The following is a 27,382-nucleotide window of genomic DNA, read 5'->3' as shown; positions in this document are numbered from 1 at the left end:
TGACCAAGTTCCCAGGTGATCCCCAGAACAACTGTGTGAGAAGAGAAGGAAGAGCAAGTTGGGAAGAGTTGCCCAAAGTCATACGCAAGTAGTTAGTTGCAACTGGGGTTGAATCCAAAGGTCTTTCTTCCCCATGCCTATAAAAGAGGGAGCAGAGAATTCCCTGGTGATCCAGTGGTTAGGACTCTTCGCTCTCACTGCCAAGGGCCCAGGTCCAATCTTTGGTCAAGGAACTAAGATCCTGCAAGCCACAAGGCATAGTCAAAAAAATCAATCAATAAGAAAAGGTTCAGAGCTTTAAGTTAAACATGGGCTTCAGGGATGATGCCCTGGTGCCTTGCTTGATCTGCGAGGACAGTGGCCCTGGCTGACTGTCTTGGCTGTGCTGGACGGACAAGGGAGAAGTAACCATTAGAAGAAAAGAATACAGTTGGGATTAAGGGACTGTATACTGCAGGGAAGTCCATATTTGAGCTGTTTTGTCCAGTTATCACCATAACTACATGCATTCTTTCATGCTGTGTATCTGACTTTTGGATAGGAAGACGGTTGTGTGGTGGTTGGATGCTGGGTCAGAGTCCCCCTCTTGTCAGAATCCTCTTTGTTCAGCTGCTGTCTCCTTAGGGTGAATTCAGGACTACTGGAGTAATTTCGTGTGATGAAAGACTGACTGTGTGTTAGTCAATGCTGGGTAACAAACCACCCCAAAATTCAGTGGCATAAACCAACACACACCTATTATCTTACCATTTCTGCAGGTCAGGAGTCTGGCTGTGGCTTACCCTGGTTCTCTGCTTCATGGTCTCTTCCAGGCTGCAAAGAAGGAGGCAGCCAGGTTAGGGTCGCATCCCAGGGTCTGGCTGGGGCAGAATCTGCTTCTAAGCCTGCACGGTTGTCAACAGGATTCAGCTCCTCCACGGCTGCTGGAGCAACAGCCTCCGTTCCCTATTGGCTGGAAGGCCAGCTTCGGTTCCTTGCCTTGTGGGTGTCTTCAGCATGGTAGCTGTTTTGTCAGAGTGCACAAGCCCAAAAGGGAATGAAGGTCTGTGAGGAAGATGAAATCCCAATATTTTGCAAACCTAACCACATCCCATTACATTTGCCTTATTCTATTAGTTGGAAACAATTCACAAACAGCCCCATGGAGGGGCTGATTACACAAGGATGGGATACCAGGAAGCAGTGATCACGGGGGGCCATCACAGAAGCCTGTCAACCACAGGGCATGTGTAAGGATAGAAGGCATAAGCCAGCACAAGGTGGGGGAAAACATTTTTGAATTTTTTTTCTATAAAGATTTATTTATTTATTTGGCTGTGGTGGGTCTTCATTGCTGGATGTGGGCTTTGTCTAGTTGAGGCAAGCGGGGGCTACTCTTTGTTGTGATGCACGGGCTTCTCACTGGTGGCTTCTCCTGCTGCAGAGCACACAGGCTCTAGGCTTGCGGGCTTCAGTAGCTGCAGCGTATGGACTCAGCAGTTGTGGTGCCTGGGCGTAGCTACTCCATGACATGTGGGCTCTTCCCAGACCAGGGATCAAACAAGTGCCCCTTGCATGGCAAGACAGATTCTTAACCACTGGACCAGGGAAGCTTGATTTTTTAAATTACTTTTTCAGTTGAGCTCTGAGCCAACTTCACATGAACTGACTGTCTCATATAAACCTCACAACAATGCTCTGGCATAGATATCGCTATCCTCATTGCACAGATAACGCAAAGTTCACAGGAATTAAATAACTATCGTGAGGTCAAATAGTAAATGCTAGAGCCAGCAAGCAGAGTTAGGTCTGCCAAACTACCGAGCCCATTCTTTTAACCACCACCTTCACTGAGTTGCCTTTTTACCTGTGCACTTGAACGTCTCCCACCTGCCTCCTTCTTGCTGGTCCTGTGGTCATCCCCTAGAGGCTGGACCTCCTATTCTGCTGACAACAGTAACCTCTCAGTGTTCCCGATTCCAGGACTTTCTCTTCTAATCCTACTATAGACACTCTTTTCCTTCAGTTCCAGTGTTAGAAGGTATAAGGCTTGCTGGATAATGGGGAGAACTGAGGTCTAGAGAAGTCTAGGGAGGATTGATCCCTGGACACCTCTTTTCTAGTGGGATCACAGCCAACTGGGAAAAGCCAGTGCTCTCTCACTATAATACCTCCCATCAGGGGACTGAGCATGAGAACTTGGGTATGGAGAAGCACGTGCGAAGAGCAGATGGTTACAGGGATGGGAGGCATCAGGAAGGCAGAAGCAGAGCGTGGGACTTGGCATGGGTCAGAACGAGAGGAGGGAGGATGTGGAAGAGGTTTACCATACACCTCACCACTTCCAGGGTGCAGTGGAACATGAGACAGCCAGAACCACCACTGGGGGATACCATGTACGATGTTCACAGTCGTAGGAAGGATGTGTGTGGACTTGTCCCTGGAGAGGGGCTGGGTCAGCAAAGGAGAAAAGCAGCAGTGTGAACGCATGTCCCAGACACCCTCTCCCAGTCCTCCAGACACCTGACAGGACAGGCTATTATCCTCATGGAAGCCCTGGCTCGCTTTCAAAACTGCACTTCTTTGCAGAGTTCATCACCTTCAGACAGGGCTTGCTGAATGATTCAGAGTGATGAAGTTTGTGAAAAAATACACACCTGGCATAACATCACACCATCCTGTCATTGTTATTCTCCTCCACGGATGTTCTTTAAATATGTGGTCCCCCAGGAACCAAGATACCCATACCATTCAAGCCTCTGAACAGAGCTGCTCAAATTCCAATTTGTATCAAATCACCTATAGATCTCTCGGAGAAGGTCCGAGGTTCCGATTTCTAATGATGCTACGACTCCAAAGACCACACTCTTGTGCGACCAAGCCATAGAGCAGTGGTCCCAAATTTGTCTGCACGTTGGAATCACGTGGGGAATTTCCAGACTGTGGATTCCCGTTTTCCACCGCCAAAAACTGTGATTTAATTGGTCCGGGATATGTTCTGGGCTAGGAAGTTTTAAAATATCTCCACGTGATTTTAACCAAGTTTAGGAAGGAGACACTACCCCGGAGATTGCGGAGAAAAGTTGTAAGAGCTTGCAGGAAATTAATCCATAAAGAAGGCAAACCCAAAATTTAATAGTAAGAACTGGATAGTTTGGATCATGCAAGGTTAGTACTCTGCAAAGGGTGGTGGCAGATGGAAAATACATATAAACAGTGCTTAGAGGTCCATGGAGGACCCAGGACTCGCGGGCGCCTTTTGCTGGGGTAGGACGAAGCCCTGTGCCCTTCATTCCTCCCCTCCGCTCTTCCCCCGGACGGGTAGGGGCGCGGGCAGCCGATAGGGCTCCCCGGAGCATGCGCAAACGAGGGCAAGCGCGGGGTTTCTCGGAGCATGCGCCAGCGCCGCGCCGGCGCTCCAACCCCGCCCCTCCGGGGTCACGCTCCCGGAAGTGCCCTGGGCCCACGTGTCGGGTCCGGGGGAGCGGTAGGTGGTCAGCGGTTCCGCGGCACGTGGGTCAGCCGTGCCCGAGCGCTTGGCCCAGGGCAACCTGGAGCCGCCGGCCTCGGTGGCTGAGGCGGTGTCGTCCCTGACTATCGCCGATGCATTCGTTGCAGCAGGCGAGGGCGCCGCCCCGCCGCCCCAGGCGCTCCCTCGGAGGTTCATCTGCTCCTTCCCCAGCTGCAGCGCCGCTTACAACAAGGCCTGGAAGCTGGACGCGCACCTGTGCCGGCACACGGGGGAGGTAACCGGGCCGCGGCCGCCAGGGGCGTGGCGTGAGGGCCTCTGACCTGGGGCCGCCGAGGCCGCCGCCCACTCCTTAGGTCAGGGGAGGACCGAGGACGCAGACAGGTCATTCTAGGACCGAGAGATACCCTTGTCGTGGGTCCAGGGCTCACTAAGCAACGCTTTAATGTTTGATCTTGAGTGATTGCCAGCCACCGCTCCCCAGAACTTGAAAATACTTGCAAGGTTGGAATACCCTCTCCCACCCTCACCCCTCTGGTGGCTCAGACGATCAAGAATTCGCCTACAATGCAGGAGACCCGGGTTCAATCCCTAGATCGGGAAGATGCCCTGGAGGAGGGCATGGCAACCCACTCCAGTATTCTTGCCTGGAGTGTCCCTTTGACAGAGGAGCCTTGGTGGGCTATAGCCCATGGGGTCGCAAAGAGTCGGACACGACTGAGTCGACTGACACTTATTTTTCACTTTTTACCTCCCCACCCCCACCCCAACTGGCCTTCAAAGGCCCCGCCTCCTGGCACTGGAATGGGGGGAGAACTGAGTCCTAAAGGTCTGCAAGCAGCCTTGTGTTCATTCATTCGTGGTTCTGCACCATTCTAGCCCGGAGAGCTGCAGACCCGATAGGCCTGGCTTCCGGTGTCACGGACCTTGGGTTTAATCCGGACAGAACGGGGAATAAGTAGGAATGCACCACAGTGAAGAGAGGGCTGCTGGAGGGCGGTGGGAAAAGCTCTCTCTCTTGACCTGAGTGAGAAGGAAAGGTTTCCGCCCTACAGACATTTGAGGGAAAAACAGGGCAGGCAGAACTGCCAAAGGAGCATGTGGTCCTGGGGGCAGACTCCGGGCAGTGTGGTTGGGTGGGGACACCATCCTAAAGGAGCCTGAGGGGCAGGCCAGGAGGGTCGTTTGCAGACCAGGGAACAGATGGCTTTAGAGCCTGGGTTTTGTTTTGAGGGCTGTAGGAAGCCTTTGGGAGGTCACAGAGGAGGAAAGGACATCTCATGGAGGCCTAGGAATCAGTCCGGTTTCCTGGGTTTTTGGCAGAGTCCGGCTTCTCACAGCCTCAGCTGAAGGCCCTTAACCAGGGCCCAGCCACTCCTGCCTCTGCTCCTAGCACCTCCCTAACTTACATGCCACTCCTCCGTGTGTCCTCACACTCAGATCCTCTTACCCCTTGCAGCATTTGAAGGCTGACCATCCCTCCCTGGGACCTTCTCCAGCTCACTAACCCTGGCCCCTGGCCCCTCTCCCACCCACCTCTCTCCTGACTTCTTACCCTGTGACTGGCTTCACTTATGACATCCTTTATGCTCTGCCTCCCTGTCCTTCTGGTCAGTTCTGCCGTCCCCGCCCCAATTCTAGGCTCTGTTACCAGGAGGCCAGATTAGCACTTACCTTTCCTTTTAGACTCCTGGACTGTGTTTAGGATATTGGCACTCCCAGCTTCCTTCACGCCGGCTGGAAGACTCGGAGCCACAGCATCCCACATCCCACATGTCAGTTTGACAAGCGGTTTTCGAGCCTTCTCCATGCCAGGCTGTGCAGAGTCCTGTGTATCTGCCTGGCAGCGCAGTTCTTGTCCTCCTGTCCATCTGCTTTGCTACCAGTACTGTCATCTGAGGCCTCGGTGCCTCCTTCCTGCATGGTCGTGGGGCACATTTTCTATAGTTCAGTACACAAAACTGGTTATGTGGGGGACACGTTTTTGCTTTTCCTGTGGGGGCCCTTCCTCCCAGCTCGTGGGTCCCGAGTGGTGGTTACACGCTGGGCCGTGAGCTTTTCTGGGTGTGACACAGTCCTCCGTAGCTGTGCCAGGCATGCCCCTAGCAGATGATGGGCTTGTCCAGGATGATACAGAGCCTGCCCTGGACTCTGACCAGATGAGAGGATGCTGGGGAGAGGAGGCAGGACCAGTAGACATGGATTGTGCTGATAGCAGCCAGGAAGCCTTTGAGGGGGCCACTGCTGAAGCCCAGTGTAGGTCAGGAGCAGCTTCACGATGCTGCTGTGTTACTGTGGAGGCTGCCCGCCTTTCTCATACGTTGCTATTCCTAGGTCAGAATCTGCTGTAGCAACCTTGTGAGCAGCCGCAGCAGTTTGGTCATGTAACCCCAGGCGGCAGGTGCTCAGCACTTACTGGGTGGAAACCACCTCTGCAGACAGAGTCCACGGCTTTGCCCATCACACAGATTAAGGCTTTAAGTAACACCAGAGTTACTGACTGGGACAGGACTGACATGCTTTTTCTTTCCTTCCTGCTAGAGACCATTTGTTTGTGACCATGAAGGGTGTGGCAAGGCCTTTGTCAGGGACTACCATCTCAGCCGCCACGCGGTGATTCACACCGGAGAAAAGCCCTTTGTGTAAGTGGGGAACTGTCTTTGGGCCTTTGAAGTGGGTTGTGTTTGGCACAGGAAATTGATCGATGACTCATGAGATCAAGAACATGGGGCTTCTGCATGTCCTCAGAGGAGACTCGGTTTGGAATATGTGGAGGAGAGTCGGGGTTTTGTGTGTCATCGTGTGTGACAACTTCAGGGGTGGGTTCATCCGAAGGTCTCTTGAGTTTGACCCTCTCAGATGCTTCCCTGGCAGATTGAGGGCTCTGCATCCTCAGGGCCTTTACGAACCAATCAGCTGAGTAGAACTGTAACAGTTTATCTTCTGTTTCTTTCAAAGAAGCCCCTGCTCCTTGCCATGCCAATATTAATTTCATTCTACTCAGAGTTACTCCTTATCTCTGAAAGGGTGGATATACTGTTTTTCTTTTAAATCGGCTACTTTAAAGCAGTGGATCTAAAATTTGGGGTGCCTCAGAATCACCTGGAAGGCTTGTTGAAAAGATAGAAGAAGCCTGCCTGCTCATCAGGAAGGACCAGTTAAAGTATGCTGCTGCTGCTGCTGCTAAGTCGCTTCAGTCATGTCCGACTCTGTGCTACCCCAGAGACGGCAGCCCATCAGGCTCCCCCATCCCTGGGATTCTCCAGGCAAGAACACTGGAGTGGGTTGCCATTTCCTTCTCCAATGCATGAAAGTGAAAAGTGAAAGTGAAGTCGCTCAGTCGTGTCCGACTCAGCGACCCCATGGACTGCAGCCTACCAGGCTCCTCCATCCATGGGATTTTCCAGGCAAGACTACTGAAGTGGGGTGCCATTGCCTTCTCCAGTTAAAGTATATGTATATCTATATGGTGGAATACTCAGTCAGTTCAGTCAGTTCAGTTGCTCAGTTGTGTCCGACTCTTTGCAACCCCATGAATTGCAGCACGCCAGGCCTCCCTGTCCATCACCAACTCCCAGAGTTCACTCAGACTCACATCCATCGAGTCAGTGATGCCATCCAGCCATCTCATCCTCTGTCGTCCCCTTCTCCTCCTGCCCCCAATCCCTCCCAGCATCAGAGTCTTTTCCAATGAGTCAACTCTTCGCATGAGGTGGCCAGAGTATTGGAGCTTCAGCTTTAGCATCATTCCTTCCAAAGAAATCCCAGGGCTGATTTCCTTCAGAATGGACTGTTTGGATCTCCTTGCAGTCCAAGGGACCCTCAAGAGTCTTCTCCAACACCACACTTCAAAAGCATCAATTCTTCAGTGCTCAGCTTTCTTCACAGTCCAACTCTCACCTCCATACATGACCACTGGAAAAACCATAGCCTTGACTAGACGGACCTTTGTTGGCAAAGTAATGTCTCTGCTTTTGAATATGCTATCTAGGTTGGTCATAGCTTTCCTTCCAAGGAATAAGCGTCTTTTAATTTCATGGCTGCAGTCACCATCTGCAGTGATTTTGGAGCCCCCAAAAAAGTCTGACACTGTTTCCACTGCTTCCCCATCTATTTGCCATGAAGTGATGGGACCAGATGCCATGATCTTAGTTTTCTGAATGTTGAGCTTTAACCCAACTTTTTCACTCTTCTCTTTCACTTTCATCAAGAGGCTCTTTAGTTCCTCTTCACCCTGTGAAACTTGTAAGAAAATCTCCAGGGCTTATTAATTGAAAAACCAAGGTTCAGAAGAGGGTGTTTATCAGGCTACCTTTTAGTGTGTAAGAACCCGGAGGGTAAACAGGAAGAACTCTATTTGTATTTACTTCTGTTTATATAAAGAAATCCTAAAAGTTATAGAACAAAACTTGAAATATTCTTGCCTGTTTTGGGAGCAGTGGGAGGCCTGGGTGGGTAGGAGGCAGGGGTGAAAGAATTCATGCATTTGTGTCCCTTTTCATGCTTTTTGGTTCTTACTTATTAGTGAAATGATGGCTAAGATTAGGGCTTGTAAAGGAAGCCGTGCTTCATCCATCAGATTTATGAAAAGTCATCACAATAAGAGCACATATTTTTTAAAAAGTTCACAGAGAATTTAGATAATTCAGGGTCAAGATATAGAAACACTTGTTAAGGGGACCTGTCCCAGCTTGGTGAGATGCTAGAGGGCAGAATAGTTATGGTTCCGCTCCACGTGTCTGGTTTTTGCCTCTAACGATAAGCTGGAACCAGTTGTTTTTGAGGTCTTTTTGGAAGTGCGGTTTGTAGAAACATTTCAAGCAAAATTAAAGTGATCAGATTCTAAATTGAGAACAGTTTCAATGTGATTTAAGTGTAAGAAGATTGTGGGCTTTCAGAACTAGTGTTCCCACCTCTCCTCGGCCCACTGCGCAACGTCTGCTGCATTGTGCTTAATTTCAGAAGCCTTCCGTGAAGATGCACTTCATTACATGAAGTCAAACTGAGATGCCTGCATGGTATGGCTTAACGCTTCAGAATTTGTTAAAGAATATTTTATAGTATATTTCAGAGTAGATAGCTTTTATAAGGTGGGAGGAGGTAAACATCTTAAAATTTCTCTTCCCTTGGTTTGTTAATATTTTGGTTTACACAATTTCCTAACAGTTGTACAGCTAGTGGCTGTGAACAGAAATTCAACACAAAATCAAACTTGAAGAAACATTTTGAACGCAAACATGAAAACCAGCAGAAACGATATGCAGTAAGTATGAATGATTTATATGCTCAAAGTCCCCAAATTTTATGTCTACTGCCTGTGTATCTGAAATGTTCATCAGCTAAATTTTGTCAAATATCTGAATTTAGTTTGACACTAGCTATAATAATAATAATAATATAATATTGGTATTAGTATCGTTTTGAAAGCAGACATTTTTTGCTAATTGTATTATTGGTTCAGTTCAGTTCAGTTCAGTCGCTCAGTCGTGTCCGACTCTTTGCGACCCCATGAATTGCAGCACGCCAGGCCTCCCTGTCCATCACCAACTCCCGGAGTTCACTCAAACTCATGTCCATTGAGTCGGCTGGTGATGCCATCCAGCCATCTCATCCTCTGTCATCCCCTTCTCCTCCTGCCCCCAATCCCTCCCAGCATCAGAGTCTTTTCCAATGAGCCAACTCTTCGCATGAGGTGGCCCAAGTATTGGAGTTTCAGCTTCAGCATCAGTCCTTCCAATGATTACCCAGGACTGAGCTCCTTTAGGATGGACTGGTTGGATCTCCTCGCAATCCAAGGGACTCTCAAGAGTCTTCTCCAACACTACAGTTCAAAAGCATCAATTCTTCGGTGCTCAGCTTTCTTCACAGTCCAACTCTCACATCCATACATGACCACAGGAAAAACCATAGCCTTGACTAGATGGACCTTTACCAAATGAAACATTTTTTGCTGTTTCAAATGTGCTACTTTTTGAAGCTTCTTAAATTTTATAGTAAATGGGTGAAAGAAGCAAGAATATAATTTCTGCAGTATTTTTATCTTGAAAGGATTGTGTTATGAACTGTTCTTTGATTTTTTCCAAGACTAACAAACCTTTACTAAACAGTGCAGTTTCGAAGGTTGTAAGAAGACCTTTAAGAAACATCAGCAGCTGAAAACCCACCAGTGCCAGCACACCAACGAGCCACTGTTCAAGTAGGTACTTCACATGGGTGAAAACCTCTTCAAGCTCAGGCAGAGACAAGATTAAAATGCACAGGTGGCATGCACATGCTCAGAAGCAGTTTCTTAATCAACGTTTCCTGTTGAGTTATATGGTCTATGCCCACGTATATACTGGGGCATCTCAGAATATGCTTTTGTTTCTTCAAAAGAGAGAGTAATGTGTTTCAGAATCATTTGTGAGATTAGTACAGTTGTGGTTAAGCTTAACTATCTATATAGAGCCTGTTGAATAATACGAAATGTCCTTGTGGGAACACTGAGTATTCCTTTCCTGTAAAACAAAGGTAACTGAGCTTAGCCTGCATCAGAAGGGACTTTAGGAAGAAGAGGGGACTGGGCACGTTGGCAGAGACTTGCAGAGGGCGCCTGCTGACGGCCGCCCTGCAGAGCCCAGGCTGATGGCCGTGTGCGAGCTGAGCTGAGCTGCCTGCACCTGTGTCTCAGCTCACAGGCCCTGGGCCTGGGACTTGTTGCAGCGGCAGTGCCGGTCCCCACTGGGAGCCCTGCTGCCTCTTCTCGTGCCGCTGGTAGCCGGATTGCAGAAGTGGCGTGCTTGTTACGGCTCCCCAGAGCCAGTGCTTCTACAGCCCTGTTTTCACACCATCCTGTGGCAGCAGCATTAAGGAAACCAGACACAAGGATTCAGGATGGCTTGGGTATTTACCCCAGCCATCTGTCTGTGGCCATGGAAACGAGGTGTATTGTCTAAAGTACAAAGATGGAAACAGTGTTTAATTTGATCACATAAGCATTAAAAAAAAAACCAGAAACTTTTTTTTCTCAGTTGACTCTGCCCAAGGCTGATCAAGTAACTTGCATCTCACCTGCAACTAGGTCTGAATTTGAAGTCCCAATTTTATGACCGCTTTGGTTGTAGGAGAGGGGCTTCCCTGACTGGGGTTCAGACGGTAAAGAATCTGCCTGCAATGCAGGAGACCTGGGTTCCACCCCTGGGTCGGAAATATCTACCTGGAGAAAGCAATGGTGACCCACTCCAGTATTCTTGCCTGGAGAATCCCATGGACAAAGGAGCCTGGTGGGCTATAGTCCATGGGGTCACAAAGAGTCAGACACAACTGAGTGACTAACGCTTTTACTTTAGTTGTGGGAAGAGGGGACTGGCAGGGTGGGACAGCATGCTGTTTATTTTAGTACAGTTAGTTCTGCCAGTGGGTCGATCGGCTGACACTCGTGTGTTGTTAACCCAGGTGTGCCCACGAGGGATGTGGAAAACACTTTGCCTCCCCCAGCAGTCTGAAGCGGCATGGGAAGGTCCATGAGGGTAGGTCCCGGTGCCCACCCTGACAGGCACAGCAGCCGTAGAGTGTGTAATACTCTGATCTAGCTTGTTTTTGATAATAATCATTTTCCTATCAGTCTAATTTGATTGTTGTTTATACTGAATATTCACAAAAGACAACATGCCAATCTGTTTTTTTAATAGGCTATATATGTCAAAAAGAATGTTCTTTTGTGGCAAAAACATGGACAGAGCTTCTAAAACACATGAGAGAAACCCATAAAGGTAAGGCCAGCATGGGGGACGTGATAGAAATGTAATATCTGCTCCTGTAGAACTGATTGAGTGCTTTTAGAGGGTGAACTTTTACACATGCTCGGGAAAGTAATAGATTATTATCTATTACCCTCTGTAGTATGTCTTGTTAAGCGCTGGGTCCCTCTCATGATCAGAGAGACCCGTAGCCCCAGGTTCAGGAGGAGGTGGGCCGGGTCTCCAGTCCTGTGCTTACCTGGCATCTTAAAGGCTCCAGCAGGGGCAGCACGTGGGGAGGCCCTGGCTGGAGTCTGTGGGGGCAGCTGGGGAAGCGTGCCCTCTGTGCCCAAGGACAAGGGAGCAGACGGGTCTAACTTGCTCCGCTGCCCGCAGCCCCATGCAGAGAAGCCCTGTGCTTAACAGAGGGCTGGGGACCGTGTATTACATAGGCATTTAGGAGAGCTAAGGCAGACCTTCAAGAAGCAAGCACTGGAGTTTGCTTCCTCCACCCGAATTCTGATTGGCTTGTTGTCATCAGGTTTCTGGCGTCGAACCCATTACTTGATATATTCAGTGTTAGCTTTTTCTCTATGGTTAACGCCGGGGACGCGGGCTCCCCTTGCTTGTGCTCCCCCAGAGGACGTAAGGTGTGGCGTGTGCCAGAAAACGTTTAAGCGCAAGGACTTCCTGCGGCAGCACATGAGGATGCACGCCCCCGAGCGGGACGTGTGCCGGTGTCCACGGGCAGGCTGCGGCCGCACCTACACCACCGCCTTCAACCTCCAGAGCCACATCCTCTCCTTCCACGAGCAGCAGCGCCCCTTCGTGTGCGAGCATGCTGGCTGCGGCAAGACCTTTGCCATGAAGGTGAGCCCTGCCACCTTGGGGTCTGCATCTTTTCTGCCAGGCTCCCGGGAGATGGGGTGGGGCGGGGCTGGAGGGCGGGGGTCTGGCGCATCACTCTGGCTCCAGCGGGAGTGGTTCTCCACCAAGCTGGGCAAACACCAGACAGGCCCCTGCCCCCTGAAGTCCAGCCCTTAGCGTGGCTGGAACCTGCCGGAAACGCACGTCCAGGCCCCGCTCCAGACCCACTGACTCAGAAGTCTGGGGGATGGGTCCACTCATTTGTTTTTTAACCAGCTTCCCGGGTGATTCTTAGGTGACTAAATTTGAGACCCAGTGGCCAGTGGCACCATATGCGTACTGTTCATTGAGAGCCTCCTGATGTCCTGGGTGTCCTTTTGAACTGCAGTGGTCTGGGGATTGGGAACTGGGTGGGGTCTGAGAGCTTCGGGATATTAGTCCAGATTTTGAGAGTAGGACCCTGACCCTGTGGACCCGTGCCCAGTTGGTGCTGTCACAGGCAGTGGCTGAACTACAGCAGACAGTGGGGGGTGAGGGTTGTGGTCAGCGACAGGGCGGAGACCAGACCTGGGCCAAATTTTCCAGGGGTGTTGGGGGTGCTATAGACACCGGGGCAATTAGAAGAGTCTCCCTCCTTCAGCTCAGAAGAGTCCATTCTGACCTGGCCCCCTCCCACCCCTTCCCACTCTACAGGCAGGGAGCATACGCACTCCTAACCTGGGTCCTCCGAGAAGGCAGGGATTTCAGTGGGGGAGGGAGCAGTGTGCTCCAGCGCTAGAGGTCGGATCCCTCCACAGAACAGAACAGAAAGAAGGATGTTGGTTTATCTGAGTAACTCAAGGGACTTTACTCACTGTAAATATACTCACTGTCTCTCCTTCATTGCAGCAGAGCCTCAGCAGGCATGCCATTGTGCATGACCCCAACATGAAGAAAATCAAAGTAAGTTGAGACTTAGCATGCTGTTAATTTTAAAACATTAATTGCTTAAACCAGATGCTAAATATGCTATTTGGCGTATTTTCAACTACTTATTGGTGTGTGTCTGTATGACTATTGAAGGCAGTTATGTGGAGTTCATGTCTTTATTTACGACAGTTTTATTGTATGCTGCAGTAGTGGCATACCTGACAGGCATACGATTCTGATAGTTTTGATTTTGAATTAAAGTTAGTCATCCCTTGGTATCCATGGGGAGTCCGCAGGTGCTTGAGTATACGTAGATTTTCGACTGTGCTCGTGTCCATGTGCCTAACCCCCTGCCCTCCTACCCCTGAGTGCCAGGGTCATCTGTATTTGCATGTAACCTCTGCACATCCTCCTGTGTACCATGAATTATCTCTACGTTACTTATGATACCTAATACAATGGAAATGCTGTGTAAATTGTTGTCAGCACACAGCAAATTCAAACTTTGCCTTTGGGAACTTTCTGAATTTTTCCTTTTTTAAAAACACTGTGGATGGGCTATTGGTTGACCCAGCTGCAGAACCTGCAGACATGAGGCCTGACTGGCTGTGTCTTCCTTATTCCCTAAGGTAAGGCCGTCTCGTGGGAAGCGGAGCCTGGCCTCCCGGCTCAGTGGGTACCTCCCTCCTAAGAGGACACAGGGCCAGGCTGTGCCTTTGCCCAGGAATGGGGAGCCGCTGAGCTGCATGGAAGGCCACGCGCTCTCCACGTCGCCATGCTGACTGCAGCTGCACATCCGCCTGCGCTGTATGGAGGACCACAGACCAGCCAATGCAGTTTCTCTCCCCTGGAAGCATGGGTTTATTAAAGTCACTGGGGCAGGACACCAGATGCTCCGTCCTTCCCGTCTCCCCTGTTCAGAGCGTCTCCTCTTGGGGTGCCCGGAGCTGCTCTCCATGCAGCCTCCTCCTTTTTGCTCAAGGGACGAAGAACAAACATCACAGCCTTGCCTCCTCTGATGGGCTGCGGCCGGGATGAGAAGGTTGCAATTCCAGACACGGCCTGGACTATTCGATTACACATCTCCTCCTAGAACAGGAAACAAAAGGCTAGTATAAAACCAGCACCTCTGATTGTTTCCAGTGTTCGTGCTTATCTGATACCCATAAAAGCCTACATTCTTGAATTGCTATATAAGGGATTTGCTAAGTCAAATTGTATAGACCTGGTTAAGCTGATCGAAAACTGTACAATAACCAGGTGGTTATACAAACTCCATGGAACTAGTCCAACACGCTAAAGGCTTGCTAGTTTTGAATCCCCCGTCATGACACTGAGAGGCTGTTTGGCCCAAACCACCCACACACAAAAAGTGCCAAGTGGTGGGTTTGGGCACTGGCAGGGCCCCCTTATCCCCCTAGGTTGTCAGCTCGGTGCTGTTCCCAACCGTCCTTCACAGTCACTGAGGTGGTTAGAAAAAGACACATGGTTCTAGAGATTCTGGGTGGGCTGGACTGGGCCCAGGGCCTGGGTCATTCTAGTCTGGAGCTAGGGCTGAAAACCACTGGAGTAAATGCTGCCTTTATCTACTGCTGTGTAACTCCAAAAGCGAAATCCACAGATCCTCCACAGACTTATCCTGGGACTGTAAACTAACACTTCCTAGAAGAGTTTGACTTGACTGCTTCTCAGAGGCATTTATAAAGAGGAATCGGACTTAAAAAGATGAACCCATACAGTCTCTAGTTTTCCTATTTAAATGTTAGACCCTCTACAGTCTCAAGTAGAATAGTATATAGCCCTTAAATGAGGAAGTAGTGTTCTCACATGGCGAAGTACTTAACGCTACGGTGGAAAGAGTGTGTACATTTTGCATTTTGAAAACCCAATTAGCTGCCACTAAGACTGGGCAGAATTATTACTTTTCTCTGCCTTTACATTTTCCAGGTTTTCCACAGCTGTATTTATAAGTTCAGAAAACAAGCAGTCGCTCAGGCCTGTTTTCACTTACCATTTTGTCCTCGGGCTCATCTGCATTCTTCCCTTTCTTTACTGTAATCTGGACTTTGTACTTTTTTTCGATCCACTGCTGAATCTGTTTACTCTTTGTGTTCAGATCATGTTGTCCAATATTTGAAGAAAAAGTCAGTTCCTTGGTCAGGGTGGGTCCTAGGTTGAAAGAGTGACATCTGGGGCTAGTCTGTGAGGCCTGGGTTTTATCACACACGCGTCCTAAGGTCTACGCTGCTATAGGCCCTCCTGTCTGCCTGGTATTAATGGTTTCACCCTCCAGTTAAATAAAGGAGACAGACACAAGGTGAAATACCACTTTTGTAGTTGCCAAGTAAGAGTACCTGAACAGGGAATGCTTCCGTTTATCATTACCATTGTTTGATGAAAGAACAAAGGAATGGTCCTTTAAAGAGAACCTTTGGGTGGTGGATAACAGGTGTTCACTGTACTTTTTCTTTATCCTTTTTTAATTTAAATAAAAATAATTTTTCTTAAAGAAACACCTCCTTGCTTCTCAGAGCTCCTACCAGCTGGTTAGAGTCCTCTGTCAGCCCTTCCGCCACCTCTGAACAAAGCTTCTCAGGCTGTCCACCTTTTTTCAAATGTGACGCGTTTTGATGCCCCTGGCACTGCAGCGGGCCTCTTCTGGATATTTTTGGTTTTCTAGTCAATATCCCTGTTGCTAAATGTGGTGTGTAGAGAATCGACACAATCTGACCTCCAGTGATCAGCAGTTACTAGCCATCATGAGAAGCAAACCTCACTTAATTCAGTTCACGGCTTCTGTAAGGTTTAAGTGACAAGTTGGTAAAACACGTTGAGTGTTCCTACCGTGACTCTCACAGTGGGCATGGGGGATGCTCTGGGGGTGACTTCAGAGTTAGGAAGCACTTCTCTGTAATGAACTGCCTGCCTCCCTTCAGAGATGGGGGGAGAGGAGGAGGGCACCCAGGCCAGGCGAGAGGCCAGGACAGGACCAGGAACTCATCCCCACCTCTCCCACACCTCACCCCATGCGGCGCTCTGCGGTCCCGGCCCTGGGAGGCCCCACCACGGTCAGAGGGGAAAAGAGCGCCCGTTGTTTTGGTGGTGGTCGCCTTGTCTGTCTCTCATTTTGCACAGGGGTAAAGGAAGACATGATGAGTAGCAAGGAGGAAAGGAACACAACAAGTAAGTGGATGAAAAACACACACTGGACACAGTAGTAAAACAGGATTCCAGTTACTCACCGCCTGTTCTTACAGGCGCTTGGCAGATGCCCGATTTAAACTGCAGATCTTCCAGCCCAAGGGACATGGGAACAGAGAGCAGGGTACCTACCCAGCTTGGGCGTGGCCCTCTCTGCCTCTCGAAGCTGCAGCCGCTCCTGGTGGATCTGTGCACCCGTCAGGAGCTGGTACTGCGGGGGCTCTGCGCTGGCATCCCTCTTCACTAGCCGCAGGTCCCGCTCAGTCATGAGCCTGATCACGTTTGCCCGGTGCATGTGGCCCAGGTTGTTGCCCTGTTCGTCCAGCACGTGAATGATGCGCTCGTTGATTTTTCTCCCAACGCTACTGAAAGCTGTCTCGTTCTTTTTTTTCTTTGTGCTCTCATCCTGGGTGTCTTCAGTGCTGAAGGCTTTCGCGTGAATGAGGCGGGGCGGTCTTGGGGAGGCCGGCCCCTGTAAGATGTATTTGCTCAAACATCTTCTAATGCAGCAATTCTCAGTCTTTATGGTTTGTAATGTTAACTTCTTGAGGAAAAGAGCAGCCATCCTATAAAGCAGGGAGAAAAGATCATTCAAACCCAGCCGTTCATTCCCGTGGGCTGGTGCTGTAGTACACGGAGGCGGCTGGTCAGAGGTGAGCGAGAGGACGCGGTGCCTCCGACAGCGCTTCTTGGGGACACTGCCAGGGTGTGTAAGGCTGGGACTCCCTCTGGTCCAACTCTGATCCTCCTGGGCTGTGTACCCCAGCTCTCTTGCCTGTCACCACCGCACACACCCACTGTTGACCAGTACATAGCACAGGAAGTGATGGAAGGTGCGCACTCTCACTGCCTGCCCCGCAGGTACCCAGGTGGATCCCTGCAGCCCCATCCCTGCAGAGTAACTGCCCACCCAAGCCCTCCACCCAGGCAGCACCCTCGGGTCAGCATGTGCAGGACTGAGTTCCACCTGGCCCCGCCCCTAGCTCAGGCCTCCTGTCTCTGTATCACATACGCACTTCACATGTGATATAGAGCTAAGTGATCCCCAAACAGCTAAGTGATCCTTGGCCCTTCTTTTCCTCAGCCGTTCATCAGCAGATCTCGTTGTTCCACCTCTAAAGGCCGCCAGGACCCAACCACTCCCCATCCCCTCCCTTGCCATCACCCTCCCCCGAGTGCCGTGATCACCTCTCACCTGGGTCAGGTCTCAGCCTCCTGACCGCCTCCCACAGCTGCCCTGCCCCTGATGACCCATCACCCATGCTTAAAGCACAGACATCAGACCATGGCCCCACTGTGCTCACAGCCCTCTGGGACCCCTGCCTCACTCCAGAGCCCTCCCCCACCCCACCCCACCCCATTCCGCCCACAGCACCCAGCCCACCTCCACTCACTCTTCCAAGCTTGTGGGCTCCTTGCTGTTCTTTTAAACACTATACACACCCCCACCCCTATGTGATCCCTTCCCTCAGACAATGCAGCTTTGTTCAGTTCTCAGCAACGCCCATCCTGTGCTATGTCCACTCTGTAAATGACACACCCCATTCTTGCAAACCCATCACTTTGCCCTTTAAAAGCATTCACTGCTGACATTTATCTGCACACAACATTCGTAATCTTCCCTCAGTAGAATGTAAGCTTCATGAGAAAACATGTCTGTCCTCTGGGTTAGGAGTGTGGCAAGGAACCCATTGGGTTCTAACCCAGCACCTAGAGTCTGTTCCAGTACATGCAGCATCCTCAGTATCCTCTTGGGGCCGATTCCAGGGCCCCCGGAGACATCCAAATCCATGGACACTCGAGTCCTGCATGTCAAACGCTGTGTGTTTGCATGTAACCTGTGTACATCCTCCCACATGCCACGTCGTCTCTAGGTTACTTACAAAACCTAACAGTGGAAATGATATGTCAACAGCTGCCTGGCATAGCAAATCAGTCTTGCTTTTGGGAACTTTCTGGAGGTTTTTTTCCCTGAGTATTTTCAGTCATGGTTGGCTGCATCCGTGGATGCGGAACTGGTGGAGAACTGGCCATATGTGCTGAATGACTGTGTGCGTCAAAGGAGACGGTCGCGGGGGAGGCAGTGTCCGCGGGCATTTTTCCCGGGCCTTCAGGTGCATCATCCCACCCGCCACACAGAAGGCTGCTAAGTGCGGTACCTGTCTATTCTAGAAACCCAACTTTCCTCCCTATATCTTCTTTTCAAAACCTAGGGTCTTTTTTCCCAGGAGTATTCGATCATATCACTGCGTCAGCTTCTTCTGACGATCTTCTATAGTACCATGAGAAAATATTGTCAGATTTATGAATAAACCTTGAATAAAACGACCCATGCTTTACCAAAGAAGAAAACAGTTCCTAGCTGCCATTTCAAATGTCCACCACCCTCCATGAGACCTGTGATGTTTCATCCCCGGTGAATGAGGCGCCTGGAGTCATGCAGAAGGACCCCACCTGCAGACGCTGCAGAGGCCCCAGGACTGGACTGAAACTGGGTTAAATAGCTGAGCCACATCAAAAAGTCTACAAACAATAAATGCTGGAGAGGGAGTAGAGAGAAGGGAACCCTCTTACACTGTTGGTGGGAATGCAAATGGATACGGCCACTATGGAGAACAGTGTGGAGATTCCTTAACTGGAAATAGAACTGCCTTATGACCCAGTAATCCTACCACTGGGCATACACACCAAGGAAACCACAAATGAAAGAGACACGTGTACCCCAATGTTCATGTTTACATGAACAACCTAGGACATGGAAGCAACCTAGATGTCCATCATCAGACGAATGGATAAGAAAGCTGTGGTACATATACACAATGGAGTACTACTCAGCCATTAAAAAGAATGCATTTGAATCAGTTCTAATGAGGTGGATGAAACTGGAGCCTATTATACAGAGTGAAGTAAGTCAGAAAAACACCAATAGTGTGTATTAACGCATATATATGGAATTTAGAAAGATGGTAACGACAACCCTATATGCGAGACAGCAAAAGAGACACAGATATAAAGAACAGACTTTTGGACTCTGTGGGAGAAGGCAAGGGTGAGATGAGTTGAAACAATAGCATTGAAACGTATATTACCATATGTGAAACAGATCACCAGTCCAAGTTCGATGCATGAAGCAGCCACTCAAAGCCGGTGCACTGGGACAACCCTGAGAGATGGGATGGGGAGTGAGGTGGGGGTGGGGGTGTTCAGGATGGGGGACACATGTACATCTGTGGCTGATTCGTGTTGATGTATGGCAAAAACCACTACAATACTGTAAAGTAATTAGCCTCCAATTAAATCAATTTTTTAAAATTATAATAACTAATCATAAAACACCATTAAATATATACCACTATGAAAAATTAAATAAATAAATAGCTGAGCTACTTACTGCTCAACAGCAAACAATCAGACACTTACTCATGGAGGAAGCCGCCAAAGCAAAAAAAGCAGAAAAGTCTGAAGACGCTGGAGAAAACTTCTATTTATCATGAAAGAGCACACGTGCACTGTGTGATGAATCAGCAATCCATTACGCAGAACAAGGGAGCAAATCAACTAGGCAGAGGAAGAAATGGATTTCAGAAGAACCCTGAAGTTTTCCTAAGACTGAAGACATGATTTTCTTTCCCCTGTTCTAATTATCATTCTCTAATTTTTATAAGGAAGAAGTATTTCTTATACTAATAAATTCTATGTGTTTACAAAATAAAAACTGTTTCTGAAAGATAATGTAGTTTTTTTTAAAAGCTTTAAAAACACTTTCCAAAAAGAGGAAAAGGTAAATAGTAGATTTGCCTTTATTTTTTTTTAAAGAGTCTTTACTGTTATTCAAATTTTAAAAGGATTTAAACCTTCTTGACTTACACAGCAGTTATGCTTCAATACTAGCTGAATTTTGACTTTAGATCAGCAAAATTGAAGATACACATATTTCTTCAAAATAAATTTTACATAGATAAATATATACAGAGTTCCATTCAGTTCAGTCGCTCAGTCGTGTCTGACTATTTGTGATCCCATGAATCGCAGCATGCCCGGTTTCCCTGTCCATCACCAGCTCCTGGAGTTCACCCAGACTCACGTCCATTGAGTCGGTGACGCCATCCAGCCATCTCATCCTCTGTCGTTCCCTTCTCCTCCTGCCCCCAATCCCTCCCAGCATCAGAGTCTTTTCCAATGAGTCAACTCTTCGCACGAGGTGGCCAAAGTACTGGAGTTTCAGCTTTAGCATTAGTCCTTCCAAAGAACACCCAAGACTGATCTTTAGAATGGACCGGTTGGATCTCCTTGCAGTCCAAGGGACTCTCAAGAGTCTTCTCCAACACCACAGTTCAAAAGCATCAATTCTTCGGTGCTCAGCTTTCTTCATAGTCCAACTCTCACCTCCATACATGACCACTGGAAAAACCATAGCCTTGACTAGACGGACCTTTGTTGGCAAAGTAATGTCTCTGCTTTTGAATATGCTATCTAGGTTGGTCATAACTTTCCTTCCAAGGAGTAAGCGTCTTTTAATTTCATGGCTGCAATCACCTTCTGCAGTGATTTTGGAGCCCCAGAAAATAAAGTCTGACACTGTTTCCACTATTTCCCCATCTATTTGCCATGAAGTGATGGGACCAGATGCCATGATCTTAGTTTTCTGAATGTTGAGCTTTAAGCCAACTCTTTCATGCTCCTCTTTTACTTTCATCAAGAGGCTTTTTAGTTCCTCTTCACTTTCTGCCATAAGGGTGGTGTTATCTGCATATCTGAGGTTATTGATATTTCTCCCGGCAATCTTGATTCCAGCTTGTGCTTCTTTCAGCCCAGCGTTTCTCATGATGTACTCTGCATATAAGTTAAATAAGCAGGGTGACAATATACAGGCTTGACGTACTCCTTTTCCTATTTGGAACCAGTCTGTTGTTCCATGTCCAGTTCTAACTGTTGCTTCCTGACCTGCATATAGGCCGCAGGAGCGGCCGAGAGGAGCTACCCCACGTCTGAGGTCAGGGGTGGCAGCCGGGAGGAGCTACCCAACGCCTGAGGTCAGGGGCAGCGACCGAGAAGAGCAACCCCACGTCCAAGGAGCGGTGGCTGCACAGGCACAGGAGGCTACTCCACGTTCAAGGTCAGGAGGGGCAGCTGTTAGGAGATACCCCTCATCCAAGGTAAGGAGCAGTGGCTGGGCTTTGCTGGAGCAGCCATGAAGAGATAACCCATGTCCAAGGTAAGAGAAACCCAAGTAAGACGGTAGGTGTTGTGAGAGGCATCAGAGGGCAGACACACAAACCATAATCACAGAAAACTAGTCAATCTAATCACACGGACCACAGCCTTGTCTAACTCAATGAAATATAGAGTTAGGTGGAAAAAACCCTGTGATATTAAATTTGAGAGACAAATAACAAATTCAAGTCATTGAGAAACTTTTTATCAGGAAAATTCTCAAACACGTACAGAAGAAAGAGCAAAAGGAAGCCCGAAGCATCCATCGCTCAGCTCCAACTCTCAGCACGTCAGCCAACGTGCTTCCTCTCCACCAACAACTGCTCACCGGGCCCCAACATCCAGGAGCGACGTCACAGTAAATCCCGTCTCATCAATAGACAATTGAGTACATCACCTCTAAGAGCTGAGGACTTGCTTATCCTCTGAATAACAACAGTAACACATCCCAACTAATAATCATTCCTCTACATCATCAAATATCCAGGCTTCAGATGTCCCTGGTAGTTACCATTCTGTTTATGTTTCATTTACAACTTGATTGCACGAAGAGACTCTCACTGGCCAAATGTGTGATCATTTACACATCAGTGACTGAAATGAATTTCAACACACAAACCATGCAAAAATCCATGAAAAAGAAAGACAGTTTGCCACAACTCTATGTGACTAATACCCGACTCCTTACTTTGGAAATTGGTCATTAAAGAAAAAGAACTAAGTATTTATCCTACCTTTTTAGGAAGAACTATAATCATCCCCAGTCGATGAAGAAAAGTGTTCTTTAGAGGAGAATGCCAGCTAATATCTGGGGAAGAAAAGTAAAAGTTAACTGAAAAGCACCATTTTCCCAGCTCCAATCAGACCACTGAATCAGGCTTCTTGTTCAGTCTCTAAGTCGTGTCTGACTCTTTGTTCAGGCCTAGATGGATGCAAACATCATTAGGTAAAAGGCTGATGAGGAAACAAGGAGTTCATGGGGTGCCAAAGGGTGACCCAAGGAAGACTTCCAAACAGAAGCAGGAAACACATGCTCCAGCTGTCACCCCATAACGGGCCAGACTCAGCACTCTGACACCCTAACACTTGTCTTTTCGTGGGACGGGTAATCCTTCTGTGAAACAGGCCTGCCAAAAGAGGCTGAACCGGAACAGCATCAAGCCTCTAGACTGACCTCCTGGTTTTCAAGGATACAAGGGCCAGACTCTGCGAGGAACAAGTCAGATGACACAAAAAGGAAACCACTGACAAAATCCAGACTATGGGATAAGACTGCTGGCTTCAAGCCTTACAAAAAAATCAGTGTCACTGGGGACTTGAATTAAAAGACTAAGGAGACATAATCATAAAATTCAATGTTTGAAAGAGAAGCAATTAAAAAGACACGTGGGGATAAGGGAGGAAGAACTGCACATGGCCTAGATTCATGATGGATGCGACTCTATCAGAAAAGTACTATTTTCTCAGCCATGAAAATGGCATTCTTAGGAAATCTTAGGGAGTTAGTCATGACATCTGCTTACTTACTCTGAAATGGTTCAGCAGCAAATAAATGTGATTATGGCAACATCTGCAGAAGCTCGATTATGCTTGTATGAGTGCTTAGTTGTTAGTCTTTCAATTTTTCTATGTTCAAAATTTTTTTTTTCATAATTAAAAAGTTCATTTTAGAAAGAATCAACAACATACAGGGAGGAAAAAATTCACTAGTCATGCCAATATGACTATTCCAGTCTGTGTAATTGTATGTTTACTGTAATTTAATAAACTGGCACTCTGACTTTATGTATCCTTAACAAATATTTCTTTCATTAGCTGTAAGTCTATGTTTAAGCAGAGCCTATGTCTAAGGAACTTTACAAACTGAATGGTCTTTTTTTTTTTAATGCAAATTGCCTTTCTTTCTCCATCTGGTTTTCATCAGATCAAGTCCAAAAGTGCCTTACCTGGTAAATGGTGATGATTTCAGTTTAAGGTAGAATGTGTACAATTTTCTGCTAACCAAAGTAGCTAAAAGCTAATGTGTATTTTAGAGAAGGGCTCTCAGAAGCTGGAGGCCCACCAGCATCATCTGGGGATGCTTTTTCAAAACACACGATGTGTCCTCACCCCTCTCCTAGTTAACAGCTCCTGGGTTAGGACCCTCAGAAAAAGATGGCGTAAGAAAGTGAGTAATAAAGCATTACAGTGTAAGTGGATTCAAGTAACTTACGCTGAGATGTCTTGGGCTCCCCTTAACCTTTCAAGACTGATGCAAAATAGGAGGCCCATTTCTCTGATGAGATGTCTTTGTCAAACATATAATAGCCTGAATGAATCAGATCTATCAAAATGAAAATGCTTATGTTCTTATGACAATACTGGTACACTTGGTCACTCCCACAACTATCATTTCTGAGACATCCAAAAATATTTTAAGAACCAGTTACCTTAAAGCCAGTTACTTAAAATGCACAATTTGACAGTATGAGATATCCATTTCTGATTTTGTATTTATTCAGACCTTACTGAAATCATGCTGTGCCATATCAGCTGCATCTACTGGTAGTTTTAATTGAGTAGCTAACTCCACATTCTAGAGAGAAACAGAAGGCTTCTTTTTTGCTGTTGTTCTTTACTTACTTGAAACGGGATCACTGAAAAACTCCACATCCTCTGAGCACTGGAGGACAGACTGACAGGCGTCCCCAGAGCCCGTCTGCTCTGGTCGTGGCTCCTCTTCTGCAGCTCCTGCTACTTTCTGTCCTCACTCCACTTCCCGGGGCTCTTCTGCATCATCCCTGACTGTCCTAGATGATATAAGAAAAAAATGTCAAGTTACATTATTCCAGATGTACACAACAGGGGAGTTCTGGTGTTTGATCCACATATTCCGTAAGAACTGGAATGTAAACATTAAGCCATAAAGCAGGCAGTCCTGAAATGTGTGGCACTTCCTTGTGCTGCGTGTAGGGCTGCGTCCTTCACACTGTCACATCAGTCTTCAGTTGTCTCAAAGGAATCACATTCTTTGAGGACTGTTACCAAGTTCAAGCCTGTACTGCTCACCACACGGCAGACCAACAAATTGACAGACGAGCTGTTGTTTGGAAAGCCAGCAGACTGAGAAGATGATGGACTCCTGTCCCAAAGAACCAACTTCCCTGAGTCAGAATTCTGACTTCTTTTATATGAAAAGGGAAAGGGGTAAAGTCCAGGTTCCAGCCAGACTCCAGAGGGGATATGTTAATTTCTTCCTCCTTGCAGCCATTCAGAGGTGGGACTGGACAAGGTGTTTTCTGCGACCTGAACAAAGGTATTTGAGCTTCACCTGGGAGGCAGGGTTTCTAAAGATGGACCACTGTGTAATTTAAGCTTGCAGGCAACATCTCTTTAATGATTAACTGGAATATAGAGGCACTTCCCTATTATAAGACAACTTTCCCCAACTTTCATTAAGAAAATGCTTAAATATTCAGAAAAGTTAAAATATACAGTCAACACCCCAATATTCATTCCTAGATTCCACTGTTGCTCTCCTTGGTGTATGCATATTTATTTCTCTTTCCATCCATTTTATTATGTTTTGATACATTTCAAAGTAAGCTGCAGACACTGCTACATTTCACCCTTAAATACTTCAGCATGCATATCATTACCTAGAGTTCAGTATTCGTTTACAACTCTTTTCATTTTGAGACAAAATTTACAAACAATGACATGTACAAGTCTTAAGCTTATAATTTGACAACACCTCTGTAACCAAACTCCTATCAACTGACAAGATGAAGATAACCTCTATTTACTTGTTCACTCACTGTTTTTCTTTCCTACATAGCTGATATTGTATATTGATATCTATTATTTCCTGGGAGATTGGAACAAAAGTTACATGGATTCTAGTGGACTAAAATATTTATGAAATTAATTTTTCCAATTCTGATGACTTTTAAGAAGCCTCTGTCATGCCTTCCAAAGGAGTTTCACTAAGTCCTTCTGCCTGCAGGCCTGACCCCTGTCCCATGTGCCCGCTCTGGTAGGGGCTGAGCACTGCAGACCCCAGGCCTGCAGGTTGCTGTCTGCTGGCTCTGGTTTTGCACAAAGTATTCTCCATACCAAGATGGGCTGTTTAAGAGCTAGAATAGTAACTAAAAACACTGGAAAAAGCCAACATAATATCTTGGCTAATTATTTAACCACATTTCTTTAGGCATAAAATTTTAAATTTATTTTTTAATTATTTTATTGAAATAAGCATCCGGAAAACATGAAAAGCTTTTAAATCCTGAGCTCAAGACTCAATCCTAAAATATGTACTTAATCCTGTATACTATTCCTCTAATCTGTCATCTCACCTTCCAGAACCCGCATCTCAGAGACCAGCATCTTTTCCAGGTCTGCTCTCCCGCACTCCCACATCTAATCCAACACCAAGGCTTCACAATGTTACTTCCAAACACCAATCAAATCCACCTACTTCTCTCCATGTCCATCGCCACCACCCTCCTGGGGACACCTCCCACCATCAGTCTCCTAACTAGGCTCTTGCACCTTGAATTCCTCCCCTCTGCACTGCAGGTGCTGGCTCCCCACGCAGTGCCCGCCCACCTTAAAACTGCCTGCAGACTAAAGACCCATAGCTTTCAGGAAGCCAAAAGGCCCTTCCCGCCTCATTCCACACCAAACTTCCTTTATGCCTAAACCACACTGGCCTTGCTGATCATGAATGCTCTTCCCCCTTGGTTTAGGGAACTCCTTTCCTGCCGAGCGCTGCCTTTCTCAGGGCATTCCTCTGATCACGTCCAAGACTAAGCCAGATCTCCCCTGAAAGCGCCCCCACCCCCCCGCATTTGTTTATCGAGGTCAACGGTCAAGTATTTCCACAGTATAACCTCTCTTTCCACGATTATAATTTTGTGATTATTACTGATTCTCTGCTTCACTAGACGGTGAGTTCTGTGAAGCAAGGAACACACGTGGCATACCCTTCCCGGAACCGCGCCTGGCACAGTAAAACCTCACAGCTTGCCCTCGGAACTGCGGCTATTCAGTAAGAAAATGTTTTTACTTCTTTCAAGGAGCCTTATGCTGGGGAGCCCAGTAAATGATGAACGGGGGTAAAAAAAGAAAAAGGAATCCCAGATGGCTCGGCGACTTTCCTCCAGCACCCCTCCCTGGGCGGCCGCAGACACCAAGGTGTCCGCGCTGTCTCACCTGCCAGGCGCTGAGCCAGGGGTCGAGGGGCGGGGCTACGCGCGCCGAACGGACCAATCAGGTGCGCTTGCGATGGCCGCGCCCACCCGCGCGCCGCGGCGCGCCCGGGCCGGAGCCGAGCGTAACGACGTCCGGCCTGCGTGTGTCCCGGTACATGCGCCATGATGGCAGGACGGAAGACGTAGGGGCCGGAAGGACGGACGCCCGGCCTAGCCCGGGCTCTAAGACAACTTTACACCCCGGCTGTGCTCCGGACGCGCGGCAGCGTCTGCCAGCAGGTGGGCGGCATTGGCCTTCCAAGGACAACGACACGGCCGAGCGCTAGGCCGCAGGCCTGCCCCTACGACCCCGTCTTCCCGCCGCAGGTCCCCTCACTCGCGCAGCGCCCCTGGCCTTTGGCTTTACCTGTACCGAGCCGCCGATTGATGAGGTTTGGCGGCAGCAGCCCGCAAACGGGCTCCCGAATGAGACCCTCTTCGCCCTCCGTAGTGGGCGGGGCGTCGACTCCCGGCTTTAAAGGGAAGGCTACGTTAGGAGGAGAGAGTTTCCGGCTGGCGACTTCAAGTCCTCCGACAGAAAAGGGTGCATACTTGCCGCTCCTCCGGCTCCAGCCGCCGTAGGTGGTGCGGCGATCGGAGGCTCGCTACCCTTCGATCCCTTACGTTTTCGCCGACCTCAGTGTAGTTGCGTGCCCAGTGGGCTTACAGCTTGCATACGTCTTTCTTATTTAATAAAATATTACTTTGATAGGATGGTTAATCAGTTCAGTCCAGTTGTTCAGTCGTGTCCTACTCTGCGACTCCATGGACTGCAACACACCAGGCCTCACTGT

At 48.2% G+C, this 27,382-nt stretch overlaps 2 protein-coding genes across 2 annotated transcripts; one reads left to right on the top strand and one right to left on the bottom strand.

Annotated features, from left to right (window-relative positions):
- The first annotated feature begins 3,336 nt into the window (after positions 1-3,336).
- On the top strand, positions 3,337-15,384 carry GTF3A (general transcription factor IIIA). The gene is given in 10 exon segments (XM_052650099.1): positions 3,337-3,499; positions 3,502-3,725; positions 5,990-6,090; positions 8,615-8,711; positions 9,556-9,644; positions 10,883-10,956; positions 11,119-11,199; positions 11,807-12,036; positions 12,922-12,975; positions 13,572-15,384. Coding segments are annotated over 10 exon segments (1,266 nt in total). The 3' UTR covers positions 13,725-15,384.
- MTIF3 (mitochondrial translational initiation factor 3) lies at positions 13,139-27,079 on the bottom strand. The gene is given in 7 exon segments (XM_052650100.1): positions 13,139-13,916; positions 13,918-14,031; positions 14,954-15,111; positions 16,276-16,709; positions 22,092-22,165; positions 23,980-24,146; positions 26,956-27,079. Coding segments are annotated over 4 exon segments (762 nt in total). The 5' UTR covers position 16,709; positions 22,092-22,165; positions 23,980-24,146; positions 26,956-27,079; the 3' UTR covers positions 13,139-13,859.
- Between the last annotated feature and the right edge of the window lie 303 nt (positions 27,080-27,382).

The sequence above is a fragment of the Budorcas taxicolor genome, chromosome 12 (assembly GCF_023091745.1).
Source record: "Budorcas taxicolor isolate Tak-1 chromosome 12, Takin1.1, whole genome shotgun sequence".
NCBI lineage: Eukaryota > Metazoa > Chordata > Mammalia > Artiodactyla > Bovidae > Budorcas > Budorcas taxicolor.
This window is presented reverse-complemented; position numbering and strand designations above follow the sequence as displayed.